At 39.3% G+C, this 20,312-nt stretch overlaps 1 protein-coding gene across 1 annotated transcript in view; it reads left to right on the top strand.

The window, feature by feature from the left end:
• Positions 1-20,312, top strand: part of LOC126203085 (histone-lysine N-methyltransferase SETD1B) — a 188,592-nt gene that overhangs the window by 122,821 nt on the left and 45,459 nt on the right. Inside the window, exons 9-10 of the mRNA XM_049937327.1 lie at positions 4,524-4,634; positions 10,289-10,521. Of these exons, the coding sequence (XP_049793284.1) occupies positions 4,524-4,634; positions 10,289-10,521 (344 nt within the window). The remainder of the gene's footprint in view (positions 1-4,523; positions 4,635-10,288; positions 10,522-20,312) is intronic.

The raw sequence follows: 20,312 nt of genomic DNA, 5'->3' as shown, positions 1-20,312 counted from the left end.
GTGTGGAACACTCGTGTACAAAGTATTAGCTTCCCGTGCCAGTTAGTTCCAGAATTATGATTTGTGAAAGAAGGTAGCAAGACTCGGATATTGCAACCCGCATCTGGCAATCTATCTTCAGACCAAACTTCAGGTCTTAATAACTTTGGAACTATTCCACACAGTCCAGTGAAATTTTTACAACCCAGTAACATCCATTTAGAGAACACACTCCATGAATCAAAACACCAACAACATATTTCGGAGGGAAAATTCCAAAATGTGATTAAAAAAATGTAATACGTTAAAAGGTACATATTGTAGGTGCCCTCTATGCCAAATATAATTCACTCAAAAAGGGTATACCTTTTTTTGTGGTAAGCTTAATGTGGCCTAAATACACACAGAACTAATATTGCCCATATCAGTCACATAAACAGAGTTACATGCACACGAAAATACAAAAATTTGAAAAATTACCTGAAAAACATGGATTTTCTATGTGTGGTAGCACAAAAGGGACAAGTGGTATCCAAGCCAAATTTCACACACTGCATGAGTAGACCATAATGATATATATCTCAAAATTTCAGCATGTTATTGCAAGACATTTGTGTACAATGGAAGTTGACAGATGCATTTGGTGATGTGGCCATTGTTCCACAACACAATTTTGTAAAAACATATCGTAAATTGTTCTGTCTCAACTTATCCTCTCCCACAACTGTTTAATCACTAAGCAACAACATATAGACAGATTGACACAAACTATCATTAATGTTTACTGCACCTTAACTGCTAAAAACCAGCCAATTGTGCTTCGAACAGAAGTTCTCCCACACTTTAGCTACTGTATTCTGTATATTGAGTGGCAAATTGTACTGTCTTCCTGACACTGTGGTAGGGACTGGAACTGTCATAAGAATATGTTCAGAAAGAATCCAACACCTTTCTGCCAAACGTGGCCAATGAAATGATCTTCCTGGTCCTGCTGGTGCCATGAATTTCACAAATACATCACCTTCTGCTTCACAGCACTCTGCAACACATCCTAAGTACCATTTGTCATCATAAACAGCAATAACATAGCAACCTGGTTGTATGTCGCTGCTTTTGCTTCTGAATCCTGAGTCAGACACACTGTGAAGACACATGTTGTGCATGAACCTATAGTTATAACCGAACAGTCTGCTCATCTGCACATTGTCAGAGTCCGCTGGAGAGAAGTGATGATGGCTCCTTGTGCCTGCAACAGTTTTATCGTGTTCTAGTCTGCTTTTTAGCAACTCTTTGACTGATTTCACCTCATCTTTCGAAACATAGAATGATTGTATGCCAGAGATATTTTTCTGTACCCAGGTAAATAATTGAAGAGGTGTTTAGAATGTGACCTTCTGTAGGGTGCTGCAGACTAGCTCATGATGCCATGCATTTAATGGTAGCACCAGTACCATCACATACATTTTTACCATGACTTGTTGCGAAAAAATTCCATTCTGCGCGAATCTGAAAATCATGGTAATGCATGCATAAATTTTTGAGATTTTAACAGTTTTTGTACTGGCTAGCTGCCCCATCACTGAAGTATTTCACAAAATGTATGTGAGGCATCTTGTTTTTCACATATGCCATGAGAGTGCGAATGTGGGCATGAACTGCAATGGCATCATGAATTAAACAGTCACTAAAAATGCGCAGGTTCATGACAGACACATCACCTGATTCACCTCTATAGTAAATTGCAAATGGGTGGAGAGTTGCTTGACTGTTGTCCCAATGATATCCTTGGATGGCATCTTGAACTATAAATGCATAATTTTCAGAAAAGTCTAGTATTACTATAATTTAATCTTGTTTCAAATTATCCTTATAAATCTGGAGCTAAGCCGATTGTGCTGTTGCTGTGAAGCTGTGTGTGGTCAGTTTGTCCGTTTTTTGGACAACACATTTCAACAAAATCTTCCACTGTACTTTGCTTTGTTTCAAGACTTGTGCGATGCATGTGTGTCCATTGTTTATAAGAAACAAGTTCATCGTCATCCATAAGGAGTTCACCATACAGTTTGTTATTGATGTGTTCTGCAATATTTGCCTTACCAGGACACTTTTCGCACCTGATGTCACACACTAACAGCTTCATTGCACCATTGAAATGCAGACCAGAATCCTTTATAGCAGCAAACATCAGCTTAGCATTTTGATGGGTCTCACATACACAAACATTGTGTGTGCCCTTTGCACCTACAGGCACAACCTATTTTGGCCGAAAATTGAAAAAAAGATGATAAACTTACTTTGGTATTGGGACTCTTTTCCTTGAATTCTGCATATAGTTGTGATATGCTGCATAGCAACAGTCTTTTTTACATCTGTACACGTACATTTCCCATTTTCACCGTTACATAGTCTTTTTTTCCAGGCATTATTCGGCTGTTGTCATTATTTTCATAAAACTCTGACACTAGCACCTCTTTTTCTGAACTTGATTGCTTACCCTGAGCCTGCTGAAGTTGTGGAAGCACTCCTTGGGTTGCTTTTATTTTCCTAACTTGCTTTACCATATATGTAGAAACATCGAATTCCTTTGCAGTGTAGTCAATAGACCAGCTGGAAGGTGCAAGGATAAGAATAGCTACTTTTTTCTGGTGTGTGGATATGGCACATTTTTCTTTCAAATCGTGCACAATTTTGTCCAAATCAGAGCATTTCTGGCATGATTTCTGTTGCTTTGGAGCAGATAGTTCTTCCTCTTCCATCATTGGTGTGTCAGCTGTTTTGTGTTTTAATTCCATTTGAGCTTCTTGTAGTTTTCTTCTACCATAGCTGGGCCTGTCTCTTTTCCCAACTTTGTGTGTCTTCATGGGAGACAAACCAAGAGCAGTCACTGAAGTATTTAATTGCTCATCCGCTGTAGTTGTAGGTGGCTGATACTCTTCGTCACTGTCATGTAAATTATCAGAATATTCTTCATTTTTTAGCAGTGTAACACACCTGGAACATAACTTTTGTCCTGGTTTCATGTTAAGTCCCATGCACTGATTCACTTTCAATACTGATTTTATCAATTTCTCTGAGGCTACACTTCACTGTCTTCATATGAATCCGAAATGGATCAAAACGACTTCTTTGTAGGAAAGAGTACTCATCCAGAAACAACTTCATATGATGATAACAAACACTGAAGTTTCCTTGGAACTGTATTTCTTGTGCCCACAGGGTGTATCCCAGATCTCCATAGCAACAAATCTTAGTCTGATTCATCCAGATCATACAGTACAAAGCGAATGCCACATTTTGTTCCATATGTTGTTTTATGACATTCAGATGCTTCTGCTCTACCAATACTGCAACTTGTTTGAACAAAAGCACTACTAGTACACTCTTATGCCTCCATACTGACTTTCCGCAGCAGTACTGACCAGTCTGAACTAGAATCTTAAAAACATGAGTAACCTGTAATTGTTGCTTGTTTCCTTTGTTGTTCCTGCCTAACAATGACTCATTCTGTCCCTGAAAACTACCATTGTTTAACTTTCTGTTGCCTAATGGTTCCCAACAATTGCTGCAGCCTTATCTGAAACAAGCTGTCTGCATCATCACTATTACTTGCTAAATCGTGTTAAAAGAAACGTAACCAAATACATCTCTGTCAACTTTTATTGTACACAAATGCCTTGCAATGACAAGTTGAAGTTTTGCCACATATCATATTGTGGTCTACTTATTCAGTGTTTGAAATTTGGCTTGGATATTACTTGTCCCTTTTGTGCCACCACACTTAGAAAATCCATGTTTTTCAGGTAATTTTTCAAATTTTTGTATTTTCGTGTGCATGTAACTCTGTTTATGTGACTGATATGGGCAATATGAGTTCTGTGTGTTTGGGCCACATTAAGCTTACCACAAAAAAATTTATACCCTTTTTGAGTGAATTGTATTTGGCATAGAGGGCATCTACAATATGTACCTTTTAACGTATTACTTTTTTTAAATCACATTTTGGAATTTTTTATTTGCCCTCAGAAATATGTTGTTGGTCTTTTGATTCGTAGAGTGTGTTCTCTAAGTTGATGTTACTGGGTTGTAAAAATTTCACTGGACTGTGTGGAATAGTTCCAAAGTTATTAAGACCTGAAGTTTGGTCTGAAGATAGATTGCCAGATGCGGGTTGCAATTTCCGGGTCACGCCACCTTTCACAAGCCATAATTCTGGAACTAATTGGCAGGGGAACTTAAAATTTTGTACATGAGTGTTCCACACTTGGTAGCATTGGTGTGCTAAATTTCAGCCAAATCCGAGACTATCAGCTGGAACATTTCCTCATATTGGTTGAATTGACATGGAATGACCTAAAAGGCTTCTCTGTGTGGGTGTTGATAACTTTAATGCTGATTGACTAGGAAAATCTTGTTGGCCTTGCTTCTGGAATGCTAAAAATACTTACATTGACAGCATGGAGAGTAATAGTAGGATTTAAAATACATCATTTCACAGAGTTCCATTCTTTTTTGATGATATACTACATTTAACATATGATTTTCAGCGTAAAATTAAACCTCCGTCACCATCACCAATGGAAGAAGAAGAGAGGAGACAGGAATTGGTTGAGAGTGACCAAGAAGAAATTGTTCAGCCTTCAGATACAGAAACACAGGTAAATTCTTTCTATTCCTTTCCCTAACACTTTTGAAGAATGTAGCAAGGAAATAAACAAACTACGCTTTACACATCAATAAAGTCTTGTAAAAAAATACTGCTTACTTATGCACACTGAAAATTTGCTGAAGTCATTTAAACTCAAACACTGGTTGTTAAGCTTTAAGGGAAAAAATTGAATAAATTGTTTAATTTTTTGAATTATCTTTTTAATGTTCTTTTATTGCATTGTGCATGCATTCTGGATGACTTACTCGTCTTTTTGACAAAGGAATGTGGCACTGCTCTTGTATTCAGCAGCAATGGGATTCAAATTCCCTTTGTGGCATCCATATTTCATTTCTCTTTTCCATGTGGCCTTTTTTCGCCTTTCTTAGATCACATCAAGTTACTGCCCGGATGTTTCTTTCCTTTCCCCTCTCCTGATGAGAGTTCATAAAAAACATGATATTCTTGCTTTATTTTAAATATTTTTTTGTTGGGTTCTGTACAAATCAGTGCAGTAATTTGGATTCACGCGTAGTTTATTTAAAAGAAAATGTTGAACACATATTGCTACTTACCACTCTGTGAATGTTTTGTTTACAACATGAATTTATGGGAGTAGGATGGTTCTAGCACACTTTATTGAGCAACATTTCAATATTTTCTCAGTTCACTGAAAGATACAACTATTCTAACACAGTTAAAATTATTGTTAAACACTGGGAACTGCAGGTTGGAATATCAGCAGTAAAAGGAAAAGATAGAATGGTATTTACTGTAAAGATAGCACATCAAATTGCAGACAGGCACAACGAAAAGACAGTTACACATTACCTTTTAGCCAGAGCCTTCATGATAAAAGGAAACACACATTCACACAAGCAAGCACACCTCATCCGCACATGACCGCCATCTGTGGCAGTTCAGACAGGAATGCAAAGGCTTTGACCAAAAGCTAATCTGTAAGTGTCTTTTTGTTGTGCCTGTCTGCAAATGAATGTGTGATCTTTGCGGTAAGTAGCAAGTATCTTTTTGTTTTATTGTTAAAGTATTGTTAAATATACAGAGAGACAGGTGGACTTATTAGTACTTCCCTTCAGTAAACACAGCTCCCATTAGACCCAATGGACAGACAGAAACATGCACACGCATGCCTAGGCCTAACCCCCCCCCCTCCCACTCACACACACACACACACACACACACACACACACACACACACACACACACACAATAACTGGAAAAAATAACATTCTGTTCATGAAGAAAAGTGATTGACGTGTTATGCACAGATTCCATAACTGTATAATCTGAAGATGACCAATGTATGGCCAAAAACAATTATGCTTATTATAATATTATGTGAGTGCTTTTAAAATAAAAAGAATAAAAACGATTAATATATTTTTTGCACATTAATTTTGGTTGTACTGTGAGTTTGATCTTTTAAATTGCTGAATCTTTTGTACACTAATGATCTACATTATATACATTTCATCTGTTTGATATCAAAAGTCTGCATACAAAAACATTTTGAGGTAATGAAGATATAAACAACAAGGGAAGAGCAAGTGTTCTAATGGTAAACAGAAAAGTTATCACAGACTTTGCCACTATGAATAATAAAGTGATGCAATTATTATTCTAACATTTGATACTAAACTAATGTCAGTACCTATCACATAGTCACATTCCCATTTTGTAGGTATATTATTAAAATTTTGAAGGATTTGGTGAATAAATTGACAACATTATGAATTACATGAAAGTGCATGAACATTTAGCATCTGAAAAACTTTCATTATGGAAGAGGTAAAAAGGGAAATTATTGCATGCATAGAGTATGGAGCAAAAAATAATCTCAGTGTTTTGTGGAAGGTCTCACTGAGCCAAGAATAAACAACAAAAAATAACTTTTTTTCATGAGGAGAAAATATAAAAACTACAAGCAATATGTGCTGCTTAACACTTACCATGCTAAGCCCTTAACTGCATGCCACTCCCTGTGTGCTGGCTGATTTTTTTCTATTTTCAACAGACTTTAAATAGCTGTATAGGACATTTAGTTAGAGATACATAAAAATTACAGGTATGGTTTAAAATTTTAAGGTTTCAACTTTACATGGATTAACAGTCATGTGTATGGGGCATATACTGTTTCCAAGAAGTGATGTGGATTTCCCCCATCGATTTTGCGAAAATAAATTTTTGTCAAACATTTATTTTTACTACTTTATTCAATTTAAAGAAGAAATAAATTTTGGAACGTGATCATTTGACACTGAAAAGACATTTGTTATACCATTTGCACATAAAGCATAGCTACATACACATAAGCTATTTTGGATAGTGAACCACAGCGTGATAAAGCTTGAAGCACGGGGTAACACACAAACCTACGTTACACTCACTGCACACATAAGAAGTATCTTTCCTCTCAGCTTTCCCAGTATAATGTTCTTTGTTTTCCACTACACACTACACAACGTCTTTGTGCTTTCTTCTTCCCTTCTGCTATTTCCACGTGGTTTGGAAAATGTTTCTGCGACAACGAGCAATCGTTGCAGATCCATGAGAATCCTCAATTCTCTCTCCTCTCTGTAACACTAACGCAGTGCAGACCTCCAGTATAAACTTAGGAGTGCTCAGTTTCTTCTCATTGATGCAATTGTGCAAAATACAACAATTGGAAACTGCCATAATTATACAGTGGAAGGCAAGCTTTCTCCACCACTTCACTGTTTTGTGATCAAGTGCTCCATATGAAAGACGCTGATCAGAAAGGTCTACACCAGCTTTATGTTTGTTGTAATCCAGCACTGCCACTGGTTTCAACTTCTCATTGCCTTCTCTTGTAGCAACAGGCAACGTGCCTGGTACTTATCATCCACACATCCCTCTTGTCTTTCCATCGCAATGCTAGCACATCGTTCTTGCGGCGAAATATTTTTTCACCCTTTTTGAGTTTACCCTCTTTGAGAGACTTGGGCAATCCTTTTCTGTTTGGCATTACAGTCCCTACAAGACCAGTGTTGGCTCTAGCCAGTTCTTCGGCTAGCTGAACACTGGTGTAAAATCTGTCAACATATTCAGTGTGGCCCTTACCGTGGAGTGAGCCGAGCAATCGCTTTACCACTGCAGAAGCACTGTTGTCCAGTTTATCGTCCCTTCCATGGTAAACTTCAAAGTTGCATATGTACCCAGTTTTGGATTCTGCAAGAATGTATAGCTTCATGCCATATTTGTTTGGCTTACTGGCCATATAAACTTTGAAATCTACACGCCCTCTGAAAGGACACATACCTTCATCAATGGTTAGCGCTTCACCTGGTAGATAATTTTCTTTAAAATTCCTTACCAAATCATCCAGAAGAGGCCTGACCTTATGAAGAGCATCAAAGTCTACTACACCTTTCTTTTTTTGCTTTGAATTGTCATTTATGTGGAACATAGACAAAATATTCAGAAATCTGTCCCTTGGCATAATATTGGGGCAAAAATTGCCGCTAACCACTGGATCACTACACCAGTGACTGGCCATACTTGGCCTCTCACTGATTGACATGTGGAGGATAATAGCCAGAAACGTCTTTGTTTCAGCAATTGTTAGTGTCCTCCACTGCTTGAATCTAGAATTGGGCCCTAGTTTGTTTTGTGCTCTCAGTGTGGCTAGCTTCTGTCTAGCATATAGGTTTGTTTGTTCCTTCATAATTGAAACAACCCTGTCATTTATAAAATGAGAAAAAAAATCTAAATATTCACTAGACTGACAGAGTCCTACATTATTTAGCACACCATGAGACCCTGTAAATAAATGTTTGGTGTTTGATCCACTGTAGTCCAGTCATCCTGTGAAATGTCACTCAATCTTGGCCTCTTTCAATGATGAGTGGGGGGGAACACAGGCGGTGGCTCACCTTCATCTGACAACAAATCTGTCACTGAAAGAATACAGAATGTAACAGAACAAAGTGCAACATGAACTGTCTTGTTCTGCATCGATTTAGTAAGATGTTGGACTTACCTGGACTATTGTTATTTTCCGGCATTTCGTAATCACTGTCACTATTGAAATCCGAAAAATCATCATCAGTAGGTTCAGCAAGTACTTCTTCAATCATTTTTCGAAGTTTTGCATCCTCATCACTCGCCATTGTGAGTAAAAAGAAGATAAACAAGCTAAAACCAAAATACTAGCTCCAAAATCAACGGAAAACAAACGACAGGACAACGCAGAACACGTAACATACGCGTGAAAAACACACGTGAATTCGTTCGGAAATATATACGGATATATCGCATTACCTCACTAGGTGCTGCGATCTAGTGCTAATATGATGAACTACAAGCATTACAGGACCTACAGGTTGTAGCGGGAACACTAACAATGCGTTTGAAACACTAAAACAATGTGGAATGCGGCGGTACGTAATATTATGGCGGCCGCATTTTCTTCGTTTCTGCCCGCGACGTAATATTACGGCAGCCGCATGGTAAGTGTTAAAAAAAGGTCAGTAAGTAGTTCAAGAAGATGAGATCAAAATAACTGACATAAAAATGAAAAATAGTTAAAAAAAGTGTGATGACTTAAGCAATGAAGCATTGTGTTGGAAAGTTGTGCACATCATGTTGAACTGGAAATTGACTTACGGTGCAAAGAAGATACTGAAATATTCGGTAGCTTTTATATGAATACTGATATGGATTAAATAAAAGAGTTATAACGGTATACTAAAACTGTCAGTTTTACGGGAAATTGACTTAAGCAAAGTAGAGGTGTTTTGTTTACTAGATTAGACAGACAGGGGCATCTGATGATTATCTTGTAGAGCTAATCCTGTCACAAACAAAGGAAAAAAGTTTTTTCAGTCAAAGGCTCCGTTCAGTTCCACAAATCAGAGATCACTGAAAAGTTCTAAAAAATATCTGAGGCATGCAGAAAGTAGGCACATTGTTAAAGACCAGTGAAACATAGTAACCCTCTGTTTAGCAATTAATAGGAAAGTTTGTAAAATAACAACAATTGTTGTTATGATAGTTAATCTAGGGGAGTTAGTAGCTTTGCAAAGCATTAACAACCATGGAAAAGGAAATCTGCACTGGATGGCTAGCTTTAATTTATATTTGTAAAGATATATTTCACAGATTTTTTGTATCAAAAATCATTGAATCACGTGAAACATTCTCCTTGGTGTATCGAAGAAATTTTTAAACTCTGATATGTGACTGTATGAAATACTGCCTGTAGAGAAGCATGACAAGAGAATTCGAAGCATTTACTATGTGATTGCAGAAGAATGTTAAAATTGAATGGGTCGACAAAAATGTGAAGCATTGTGTGGTAGAAGAAAATATGTTGAAAATTTGACGAAGAGGAATGAGCACTTACTATTGAGAATCGAACGGGAAAATTTGACATTAATTTGTGACTGACTAAAACAGTTTTTACACTTTTGACAAATAAATAATCTGCTTTTCATAATAATTTTAAAGCTGATATTTTGAAGTTAAATTCAGTCAGATGTGTACCTTATGTTTTCATTCCCAAAAAAAAAAAAAAAAAAAAAAAAAAAAAAAAAAAAAAAAAAAAAATTGCTGGTTTTAAATTTTGTATTTTTAGACTTCAGAGCATATACTAACAATAATAAACTGGACTTGTTCTGACAGGGAGATGTCAGCGAAGATCTCTTCCAGAGGCACTCTGAGAAACCACCCACTATGCAGAGCGAAAGTGAAAAGTCTTCAAGTTCCTCCTCATCCAGTTCGTCTTCAGAAAGTTCCGACACTTCATCAACAGAGAGTGACAGTGAGGATGAGGATGAAGATGGAGAGGAAGAAAGACCTCTTATGTACAGGCGGCGCCTCTTGGAGCTCGATATTGAAGAGTTGGAGAGTTTCAGGTAATTTACTCTTAACTGTTACTGATTGAAGCTACAGTCTGTACTTACGGAACTTCAGTCACATATAATACACACTTATTTTAAAAAAAGAAAAAAAAATGCCTTGATGAATCCAGACCATGTAGAATATTTTAACAGAATCTGTGATTTATGATTGCAGAGTAATATCGGGCAATCTGAGAACAGAAAAGTTGTGGATTCTGACTTGTTCTTGAGTATTGATGACCAGTATTCAAATATGGTATCTAAGAATGAGCCCTTATTTCATTTGTTCGTCGCTTTCAGCAACAGTTGTTGGTTGAACACAGGAAAGTTCTTACTTCTTAGATATGTAGTCATTGCATTGCCTCTTACTATGGGAATTTTTGCAGTCACTTTCAGTTTTTTGCTTATTGTATAAAAAACAGTGTTGCATTGAAATATGTATTAAAACAGTATTGGAAGGTGATTTCTTTATATTTGAATTAACGTAAGAATTTCACTATGGATTGTTCCATTAATTAAATAAAAAAATGGTGGAAAAATTAAGTTCTAAAATTTCTTTACCCTGTGCGTGCGCTCGCGCGCGCGCACACACACACACACACACACACACACACACACACACACACACACACACACACAAAATCCCAGATGGACACATGTGACTCTGTGTCAGCACAGAAAGGTATCCGATGCGTATGTAAAGCTCAGTCGTACAGTCTGTTCCTTAAATGCTCCTTAAGGCTGGAATTCTCCCCACCCTCCCCCCCTCAAATGACCTTACCATAAAAATTCCTTGCTCTGGATCCCATCCCTCCTTTCACAATGACATTCATATTTTAAAATTCCGCCAGTTCCTATTCCATGTAAACATGGCACTAAAGAAGAAAATCTCCATGGCACAGACATCTCAGAACCACCTCTACTCCCTTCTCAAGATACTGTTACTGTGCAGTCCCAATTACTTATGTCAGATCCTAAATTGTAACCCGTGCCTCTCCAACTCCTGGAAGAGCTCTCCAGACACCAACTCCATGAATGACCAAACTTATTGACTAGGCCCTGCCTTGCTAATTTTTTCCACATCCTCCAATACTCCTTTGTAACATTCAATTGAACTCAAAACCTAAAGAAACCCAAGAACAGTGTTGTCATTCTGTCCAACAAAAACCTCAATCCTACAGTCCTATCCAGAGGCCTCACCTTATCCCTGCATCAAAGTTCAACCATGCTGGACTCATCAGAGATCTGTTGTCTTCCTCCCAGTTCCTACAGTGGAAACACTTCCTTGCTACCAATCTCTCCACCCGGGCCAACCTAGTTCAACACTGAACCTTGCCTGTTCCAGTTCTTACCCCATCCAGCCACACTCCTCACCCCCTTCCATTTAACCACTTCCTGGTTACCGTCTAGGCATTTCTTACCTCCTGTTTGTCTGCACCATTCTTCTCCAGGTCCTTTCCCAAGAACACAAACCTCTCAAGAGAAGAAAGAATACCACTCGCAGCCTCAAGACAGGCCAAGATTTAATCATTCTCCCTGCAGACAAACACTCCATCAGTGTCATGAAGATGTGCAGTGACTACCTAATAGAAGTCATCTGTGAACTGTGTGGCTGCTCCACCTACAAGTTCATCCATAGTAATCTCATCCCAGAAGTCCACCATAATCTCCAGTCCGTTTTCAAATTCTTAGGACTTTTCCAGAATCTCTCTCTTGACTTCATCTCCCTCCTTACCTCAACGACCTGTCACACACCTCCATTCTACAGGCTTCCCAAAATCTGCAAACCAAATAATCCTGGATGCTCCATTGTAGCTGTTTGCTGTGCTCCCACCTGAAAGAATCTCCACTCTCGTCGACCGACCCTTCCAACCAGCTGCTTGTAGTGTAGCCTCGGACATCATAGATACAAACCATTTCCTTCATCAACTCTTAACCATCGCCATCCCATTACCACCTACACCCATACTCATAACCATCAATACTGCCTCCCTATACACTTACATCCCTCATGCCCATGGCTTTGCTGCTATTGAACACTACCTTACTAACATCCTTCAAATTCCAAACCTGCTATCTCACTCCTTATGTACATCGTGAATTATATCCTCTCACACTAACATTTCTCCTTTGGGGGAAAGATACATACAAACAAATACACGGCACAGCCATTACAGCCAACTGGTATAAATATATGCCAACCTGTTTAATGGCCTTCTGGGGCAAACATTCCTAAGTCCCAAACCCGAAACCCTTTGTCTAATTCAGATTAATCAGTCATAACTTCATTATCTGGACCCAGGACCAAAACACCCTGTTGTCATTCCTACACAATTTCAACACTTTTTTTAATGGGGGAGGGGTCTGTAGCCCCTCCACACCCATGTCAGTATGATGACCATCACAAAAGTTCTACCATCGCCTCTTGTGATTTTTAGTATTTATCAAGGAGTTCACATGATACAGATCTTTGATGTTGTCCATGCATTTGGATAGGAATACCCTGTAACATGGATTCATCAATTGCAAAGCAATTGAAGGGTAGCAGGTTTAAAGGCAGAGGTGGAAAAAGCGCCAAGGTTAGTGGCAAAAAAAAAAAAAAAAAAAAAAAAAGGAAAAAATAACCTCTGCGACAATCTTGACAGGTAATTAGAGCGGTAGTGGGTTTCCTTGCTTGCTGCAACAGATCATGTAAGGGTAAGGTTATGGTTAGTTTGTGGGTATTATGCAAAGCCCGGTACCAGTGTTGTAGCTTAGGTTCATCATAAAGAGTATCATTCTGTATTGATATGAGGTACTCCTGATGCTGGGCACCGATAATGTCTCCTGGGTCGACTGCAGCATCTGAGTACCTGTAACATGCTGAAGTTGTCGTATCAGTGGTCAGCTGGTCATAAAATTGATTGCACAGTGTGTAATGTTAGGTGAGTTCTGTTTGTCTTTAATATGTAAATTGGCTTTGCTGCTGCAGACAGTTGGGTGGCTGTATGTTCAGCTGACAGTGCCGGTCAGCTTTGCTGAGATGCAGGGGTTTGCCAGTATTTACGTTGTTTGTGTACTTTAGCTTGCCATACGTGATTAAGTGTCCCTAGTAAAGAGTGTCTTTGGGTGGTTATGTTACCAGCTGTGGTTGTTATTGTATTTTACCAGATTTGGGATGAAAGCATTGCTAGAGTGTCTTGAGTTCCTGTGCAGTCATTTGGCAAGTTTTTTAATACCTCAGATAGTGTCTCGAGATGGTATCCTTTGAGAAGATCCACAGTGTGTTTGTATTGTGGAGCATTGCTTATTATATGTAGCATGACTTGTAAGCAGTGCAGGTGTGTTGGAGCTGCATATCCAAGGACTGGAGCTGCATACATCATCAAAGGTATTATGCAGATGGACCTAGACACTCTCCTATTCAGTGCAATTTGCCGGTTATGCACTTTGCCGATTAAGTACTGGATAAAGTTAGATGAGCCTCACATGTGCTCAGTTGGTGACATGTTCTTTGGGGTCCCCTCAGGTTTGTTTCCGGTGTAGCCAGACACCTAACTCTGCAAGCCACGTAATGGTGTATGGTGGAGGGTACTTTCAGTACCACTATCTGATCCCTCCAACACTGTCCACTCGTGAATAGTGTGTGGGAAGAGTGATGTTGGTAAGCCTCTGTATTGGCTCTAATTTCTCGAATTTTCTCCTTATGGTCAATACGCGAGATGTGTGTGGGGGAAGACCAAATAACATGTCTTACATTTCCCTCGAACACACATTTTATGTATCAGACTCTTCAGAAAGATGTGCGCTACAAAATGAGTATATTTTTGAAAAGTCAATTTTTATTTTTATTTATTTATTTTTTTCCCATCCTACCACAAACGCTTCGGGGGTGGGGGGCCACTATCTAGTATTTCCCCGTGTTTGGAAATATCGTAGATCCAGGACATACACAGAGCAGTCTCTACATCTACATCTACATCTACATCTACATCCATACTCCGCAAGCCACCTGACGGTGTGTGGCGGAGGGTACCATGAGTACCTCTATCGGTTCTCCCTTCTATTCCAGTCTTGTATTGTTCGTGGAAAGGAGGATTGTCGGTATGCTTCTGTGTGGGCTCTAATCTCACTGATCTTATCCTCATGGTCTCTTCGTGAGATATACATAGGAGGGAGCAATATACTGCTTGACTCTTCGGTGAAGGTATGTTCTCGAAACTTAAACAAAAGCCCGTACCGAGCTACTGAGCGTCTCTACTGCAGAGTCTTCCACTGGAGTTTATCTGTCATCTCCGTAACGCTTTCATGATTACTAAATGATCCTGTAACGAAGCGCGCTGCTCTCCGTTGGATCTTCTCTATCTCTTCTATCAACCCTATCTGGTATGGATCCCACACTACTGAGCAGTATTCAAGCAGTGGGCGAACAAGCGTACTGTAACCTACTTCCTTTGTTTTCAGATTGCATTTCCTTAGGATTCTTCCAATGAATCTCAGTCTGGCATCTGCTTTACCAATGATCAACTTTATATGATCATTCCATTTTAAATCACTCCTAATGCGTACTCCCAGATAATTTATGGAATTAACTGCTTCCGGTTGCTGACCTGCTATTTTGTAGCTAAATGATAAGGGATGTATCTTTCTATGTATTCGCAGCACATTACACTTGTCTACATTGAGATTCAATTGCCATTCCATGCACCATGCGTCAATTCGCTGCAGATCCTCCTGCATTTCAGTACAATTTTCCATTGTTACAACCTCTCGATACACCACAGCATCATCTGCAAAAAGCCTCAGCGAATTTCCGATGTCATCCACCAGGTCATTTATGTATATTGTGAATAGCAACGGTCATATGACACTCCCCTGCGGCACACCTGAAATCACTCTTACTTCGGAAGACTTCTCTCCATTGAGAATGACATGCTGCGTTCTCAGTTGTAGTGGGGAGATGGGTAGTTTCCACATGACCCGTGTTCACGTTTAGTGATTTTGGTGTTTCCTCTTCGTTTATTGCTCTCACATCAAACGAAAACAAAATGAATTTCTGTGGCCATGAGCTATGAAGTGAATTAAAATACATTCACATAATTATGGAAGGCTCAAATATGTTCTTGATTTCAGATTTTATTTTATTTCCATCTTTCTAACAGTCAAGTATTAATCACCTTGAAGAACAATGAAGTTATTTTTGTCAGTTTGCTAAAGAAATTTGGCTTTTATTAATCTTTCCCACTGAGACAGTCAGTTTATTTGAAATGAATTATTTAAGTTCACAATATTGGCTAGTTTCATCTTTTCGCTACATTTCAAGTGCACATTTTCATCTTCTAGCACGTATGGCATTATGCCATAATAAAGAACCAAACATAAGATAATATGGTACTGGCACTCCAAGAAAATTTACATCTGAATTTGGACATACAAATAAGCCAAATTATGGATTTTGGTATGGTTCACAAAATTTCGATGTTTTTGGAGTGAAATTTTGATGCTCTTAGAGTATACTCTGATGTCTTGTTTCTTCAAAGGCATAATGTAAGATCTTTTAATGTTTTACACATACGAACATACGGGCTTCCTGCAACATCGTAGCTGAGCAAGCGCAGTGGCACGCGTTGTCTGGCGCTCTCTGGCAACTGATCAAACGAACCTGTTCGTAACAAATCGCAGGAAAATATTGCGAATCGTGGTTTTAGAAGCGTTACTTTCAGAGTAAATTTCCTTTTATGCAAGATGAACTATGTGCGAGAATGTATGATGAATTTCTTAAATCACAGAGCGTCTGACTCTCATTTAAAAATCAACTCTTTGAGGATGACCATTTAGAAGAATTTAGAGTCCAGATGATCAGATATTTATGTCATTATTAAAACTTTTACTGGCACATTTGTGTGATGTATGTTAAAGCGTAACATGCTCAAAAAAGGTCATTATTGAATGTGAAAGCTTGCCTTCTCTTGCAGCTTATTAATCTTAGAGACCAATGTTATATGTGGAAGTTTTTCTTTTCTTGTAGCAGCACTGTGTATATTAATTAAAACCATTAACTTTTCCTATTTGTGTGTTCGCTCTACTTAGGAGTGATGTTGCTGTTGGCTGACTACATCATGTGTCCTATGCTCTGAATACTCGCCGTCATCAGCTGGCTAGATCATGTGACATGAGCTATGACTAGCTTACAAAAGCGCATCGCAATATCGATTTAAATGCTTTGGAAAGTAACATGCAGTATTTGGTGGAATTTGAATTTATACTTTCATAATACGAAAACATGAAGTGTACATGTTGGTGCACATTAAAAATCTTTCCAAAACATGATTTTTTTCCCCCCGAGTTTAGTTTTCTAAAGTGCCTGGAAATTCTATGCCAGTGTATAAAACCATAACGATTCAAAGGATTGCAGTTTTGAGGAAAAGTATACTGTCACTTAACACGAAAAAAGTGTATTTTCGTGTGGGAGAAAGTGTATTTTTAACTGGGAAAATACGGGAATTTTTTTCCCTGTCCATGTATTCATCTTAGTTTTGCATCTCCGTAATGCTCTCTCATCTGCTAAATGATTCCGTGATGAAACGCACTGCTCTTCGTTGGATCTTCTTTATCTCCTCTATCATTAATACCTCATAGGGATCCCAGATAGATGAACAATACTCAAGAATTGGCTGAACAAGCACCTTATAAGCCACTTCTTTTGTTGATGAGTTACATTTCCTTAAGATTCTTCTGATCAATATGAGTCTGGTGTCTGCTTTTCCCACTATCTGTTTTATGTGGTCACTCCACTTAAGGCTGCTCTATATAGTTACACCTACATATTTTATGGCAGACGCTGTGTCCAACTGTTTGTCATCAATTGTTTAGCTGTACAGTAGTGGATTTCTCTTCCTATTTATGCGCTATATGTTATGTGTAACTGACTTTCTTGCGGAAATGTACTGGGTGTGTGTGTGTGTGTGTTGTGTTGTTATTTGTCTGCAGTGTTGCTGTTTGTGTAGTTATTTTGGTCTAAGAGTGAACAGACTGCCTCGCATTTGTTGAAGTTTAAAACACTGCTGTTCCAACAAAGACTCAGCAGTTCTGAGTGTTGTCTGAAATCATGAATTGATGTTTGATGTTTTCATCCGTGTAGATGGCAACCATTGTGTTTTCTTTAGTTCAGATATCATTAATGTAGAGATTAAACAAGGCAGCTCCCAGGATGCTGTCTTGGGATACTCCAGCTCGTATACCATGTAATGTTGATTGTTTGCCCAGACTGAGGCCATCTTTTGGTTTGGTATGAATGTATGAGGTATACAAGTCCGTCGAGGAAACTAATTTCAATGAGTTTTCAAATGAGGCTGTTATGCCAGAGATGATCAAAAGTCTTTTTGATGTGTAGCCATACAGCCCCTTTTGCCTTCTTGGTGTTGTAGCCATTTGTTATATGATAAGCTACGGAAAGGAGGAGTTATTGCTCTGGCCTCAGGGTGTCATTAGTGTCAGTGCCTAGTGAGTTGCTGTAGGATTACCTTTTCAACAGTCGTGCTGAGCGAGTGCAGTTTTGTAGGAGGGAGTGATCTTTCCCTGGCTTCCTGAACATCAGGACTTTGACTGCTCTCCAAAAGACAAGGAAGTGTTGGTGTCATGGGATGGCATTGGTGATGTGTGTTAGGTATTCTGTGGCTTTATCCTTGAACTTTGGAGGTTTCAGTTTTGAATGCCATTGGGACCAGGAGCTTTTTCTAGCGATAGTGTGCTTAATAGCGCATGTGATTTCGAGTGTACCACCACATCTAATTTCATCATGCAAGGGCGGGTTACAAGGTGTGTAACCTCCTGATCAGTTTCAGGTGTGAATACAGGGTTTGATGGAACCAGATTTGGTGTGAATGATGCTGCAAGTGTTATTGTCATAAGCTCTGCCTTCTCCTCTGTGGATTATGCAGGGCTGTTTGACCATGTAGTGTTTCTCCTTGGTGAAGTGACAAGTAAATTTCCACATTCCAGGTTGAGTGCTGTCCAGCCCAGGGAGTTTTTGATGTTACTGTGTGACTTTAAATGTTTGTATTTTCTCCTATATAATACAGTGGAGCCTGTTAACGAGCGGTTTGTATGACGAGTGCCTGGTGCGCTGCCAGTACGCATTGCCCGTATCTCGTGAGACAGTTTCTCATTGAGATAAGGCCCAGGATTTAATGGGACAGGGCCGTTGAGTGGTGGTGTGGTGTGGTGTAAAGACTGGAATGGTGTCGATCATTGCATCTTGGACAGCAGCTATTAGTGCTTTGACATCTGCATCAGTTTGAGCTGTGCACGTAAGTTCGTGTGTCTGGAATACGACTATCAAGTGTTTCTTTGAACAGAGCCCAATTCATGTGCTTGCAGTTTTGTATCCGGCATTGTTCTATGCTGTGCAGTGTTTCTTCCATGTGCAGTATTACAGGCCTGTGGTTTGAGGGCATATCATTTACTACCTCAATGTTGAGTGTAACTGCAATGCCCCTGATGATGAGTGCCATGTCTACCACATCTGGCCTCTGTCCACTGTGATAGGGTACATACATTGGATCAACGGGCACTAGTGTAATGTAGCTTCGCCCTAGTGTATATTCAAATAGTTTTTTGCCATTGGAGTTTCACCTCCAAGAATTCCAGTCAGGATGTTTTGCATTAAGATCTCCTGCAGTGATGACCCATGGTGCAGTGTTATATATTGTGCTGATATCCCGTGTTATGACGTGGTTAGGTGGATTCTATAGGGATATCATTAGTATAGGCCTGAAGGGCATGGCCTTCAAAATTTTGAGTTCAGGGAGTTCTTTTCCTAGTGCATAATGATTGCTGTTCTGCCTCCTTCCTTGAGTATGATAGCTGCAGGAGCCTGATAAATGAAGTTGTTTGTGCGGTTTAAGCTTCATTTCGTTCATGAGCAATCCAGATACCGTTCCTCTCTATGAATGTGACTACTTCAATAGTGTTGTTCGAATGTTGGTGATCCCATCTGCGTTCCAGAACAGGATCTGTGTCAGTGTTAACGTTTTTTGCGTGAGGGCTGTTATCCATGAGAGAGTGTGAGGAGTGTGCTGAAGGAGTTTATTATGACAGCTCAGTGCTGGTTGGATGAGGCCACAATGAACTGTGTGCCGAGTGTGATGATGCAACCAAAGACCTTCATGAGGACCCGAGTCAATGTGTGGTTGAGAAATAATTTCTCGATTGTTCCTCCAAACCATGTTTCTGTTGGCCTTTGCGTTAGTGGATGTGTTATCGGCTGCTTGTTTGTTTTGGCGTAATGTATGGGCAGGCTTCGGTGTTGATTTTGTGGGTTCATTTTGTTGGCACCTGTGTTATAGTTGTGGTGAGGGCAAGTGTAGTGTGCATTGGGGTTTGACTCTCTGAGCTGTGTGCTGCATTTTGTTGGTCTGTTGTTGGTGTGGTTGTTGTGGGATAGTAATGTTCCTACATTTGATAGTATATTGTTTGACTCCTTTCTTCTGCTTCTCTGAGGTAGTGGTTGCCCATGTGTAATATATAATATTTTTGTGCGTTGTGTAGTCCGAAATTCCGGGGCAGGGCTGTGTTGTTGTGCTCTGGTTCTAGTCTCATGACTGGTGTGGTTGCAGTGGCTTGTGTTGTCTGTACACTGTATGCACTTCTGGGATCTAATGGCTGCCATTGTATTTACAGCAGCAGGGTGCCAGACCAGTGTGTGCGGCCAGATTTCCAAAATTCTGAGAGCATTGGCATTGTTGGGGGACTTGGGGTGGGTTGTGTATTTCTACAGTCATGACCATGTGAGGGAAGAGCTGTACCTTCAGCAGGTCGCAGCATCT

The sequence above is a fragment of the Schistocerca nitens genome, chromosome 9 (genome assembly GCF_023898315.1).
Source record: "Schistocerca nitens isolate TAMUIC-IGC-003100 chromosome 9, iqSchNite1.1, whole genome shotgun sequence".
In the NCBI taxonomy this organism is placed as follows: domain Eukaryota; kingdom Metazoa; phylum Arthropoda; class Insecta; order Orthoptera; family Acrididae; genus Schistocerca; species Schistocerca nitens.
Note: the sequence above shows the minus strand (reverse complement) of the source record. Positions and strands in the feature narration are given on the sequence as shown.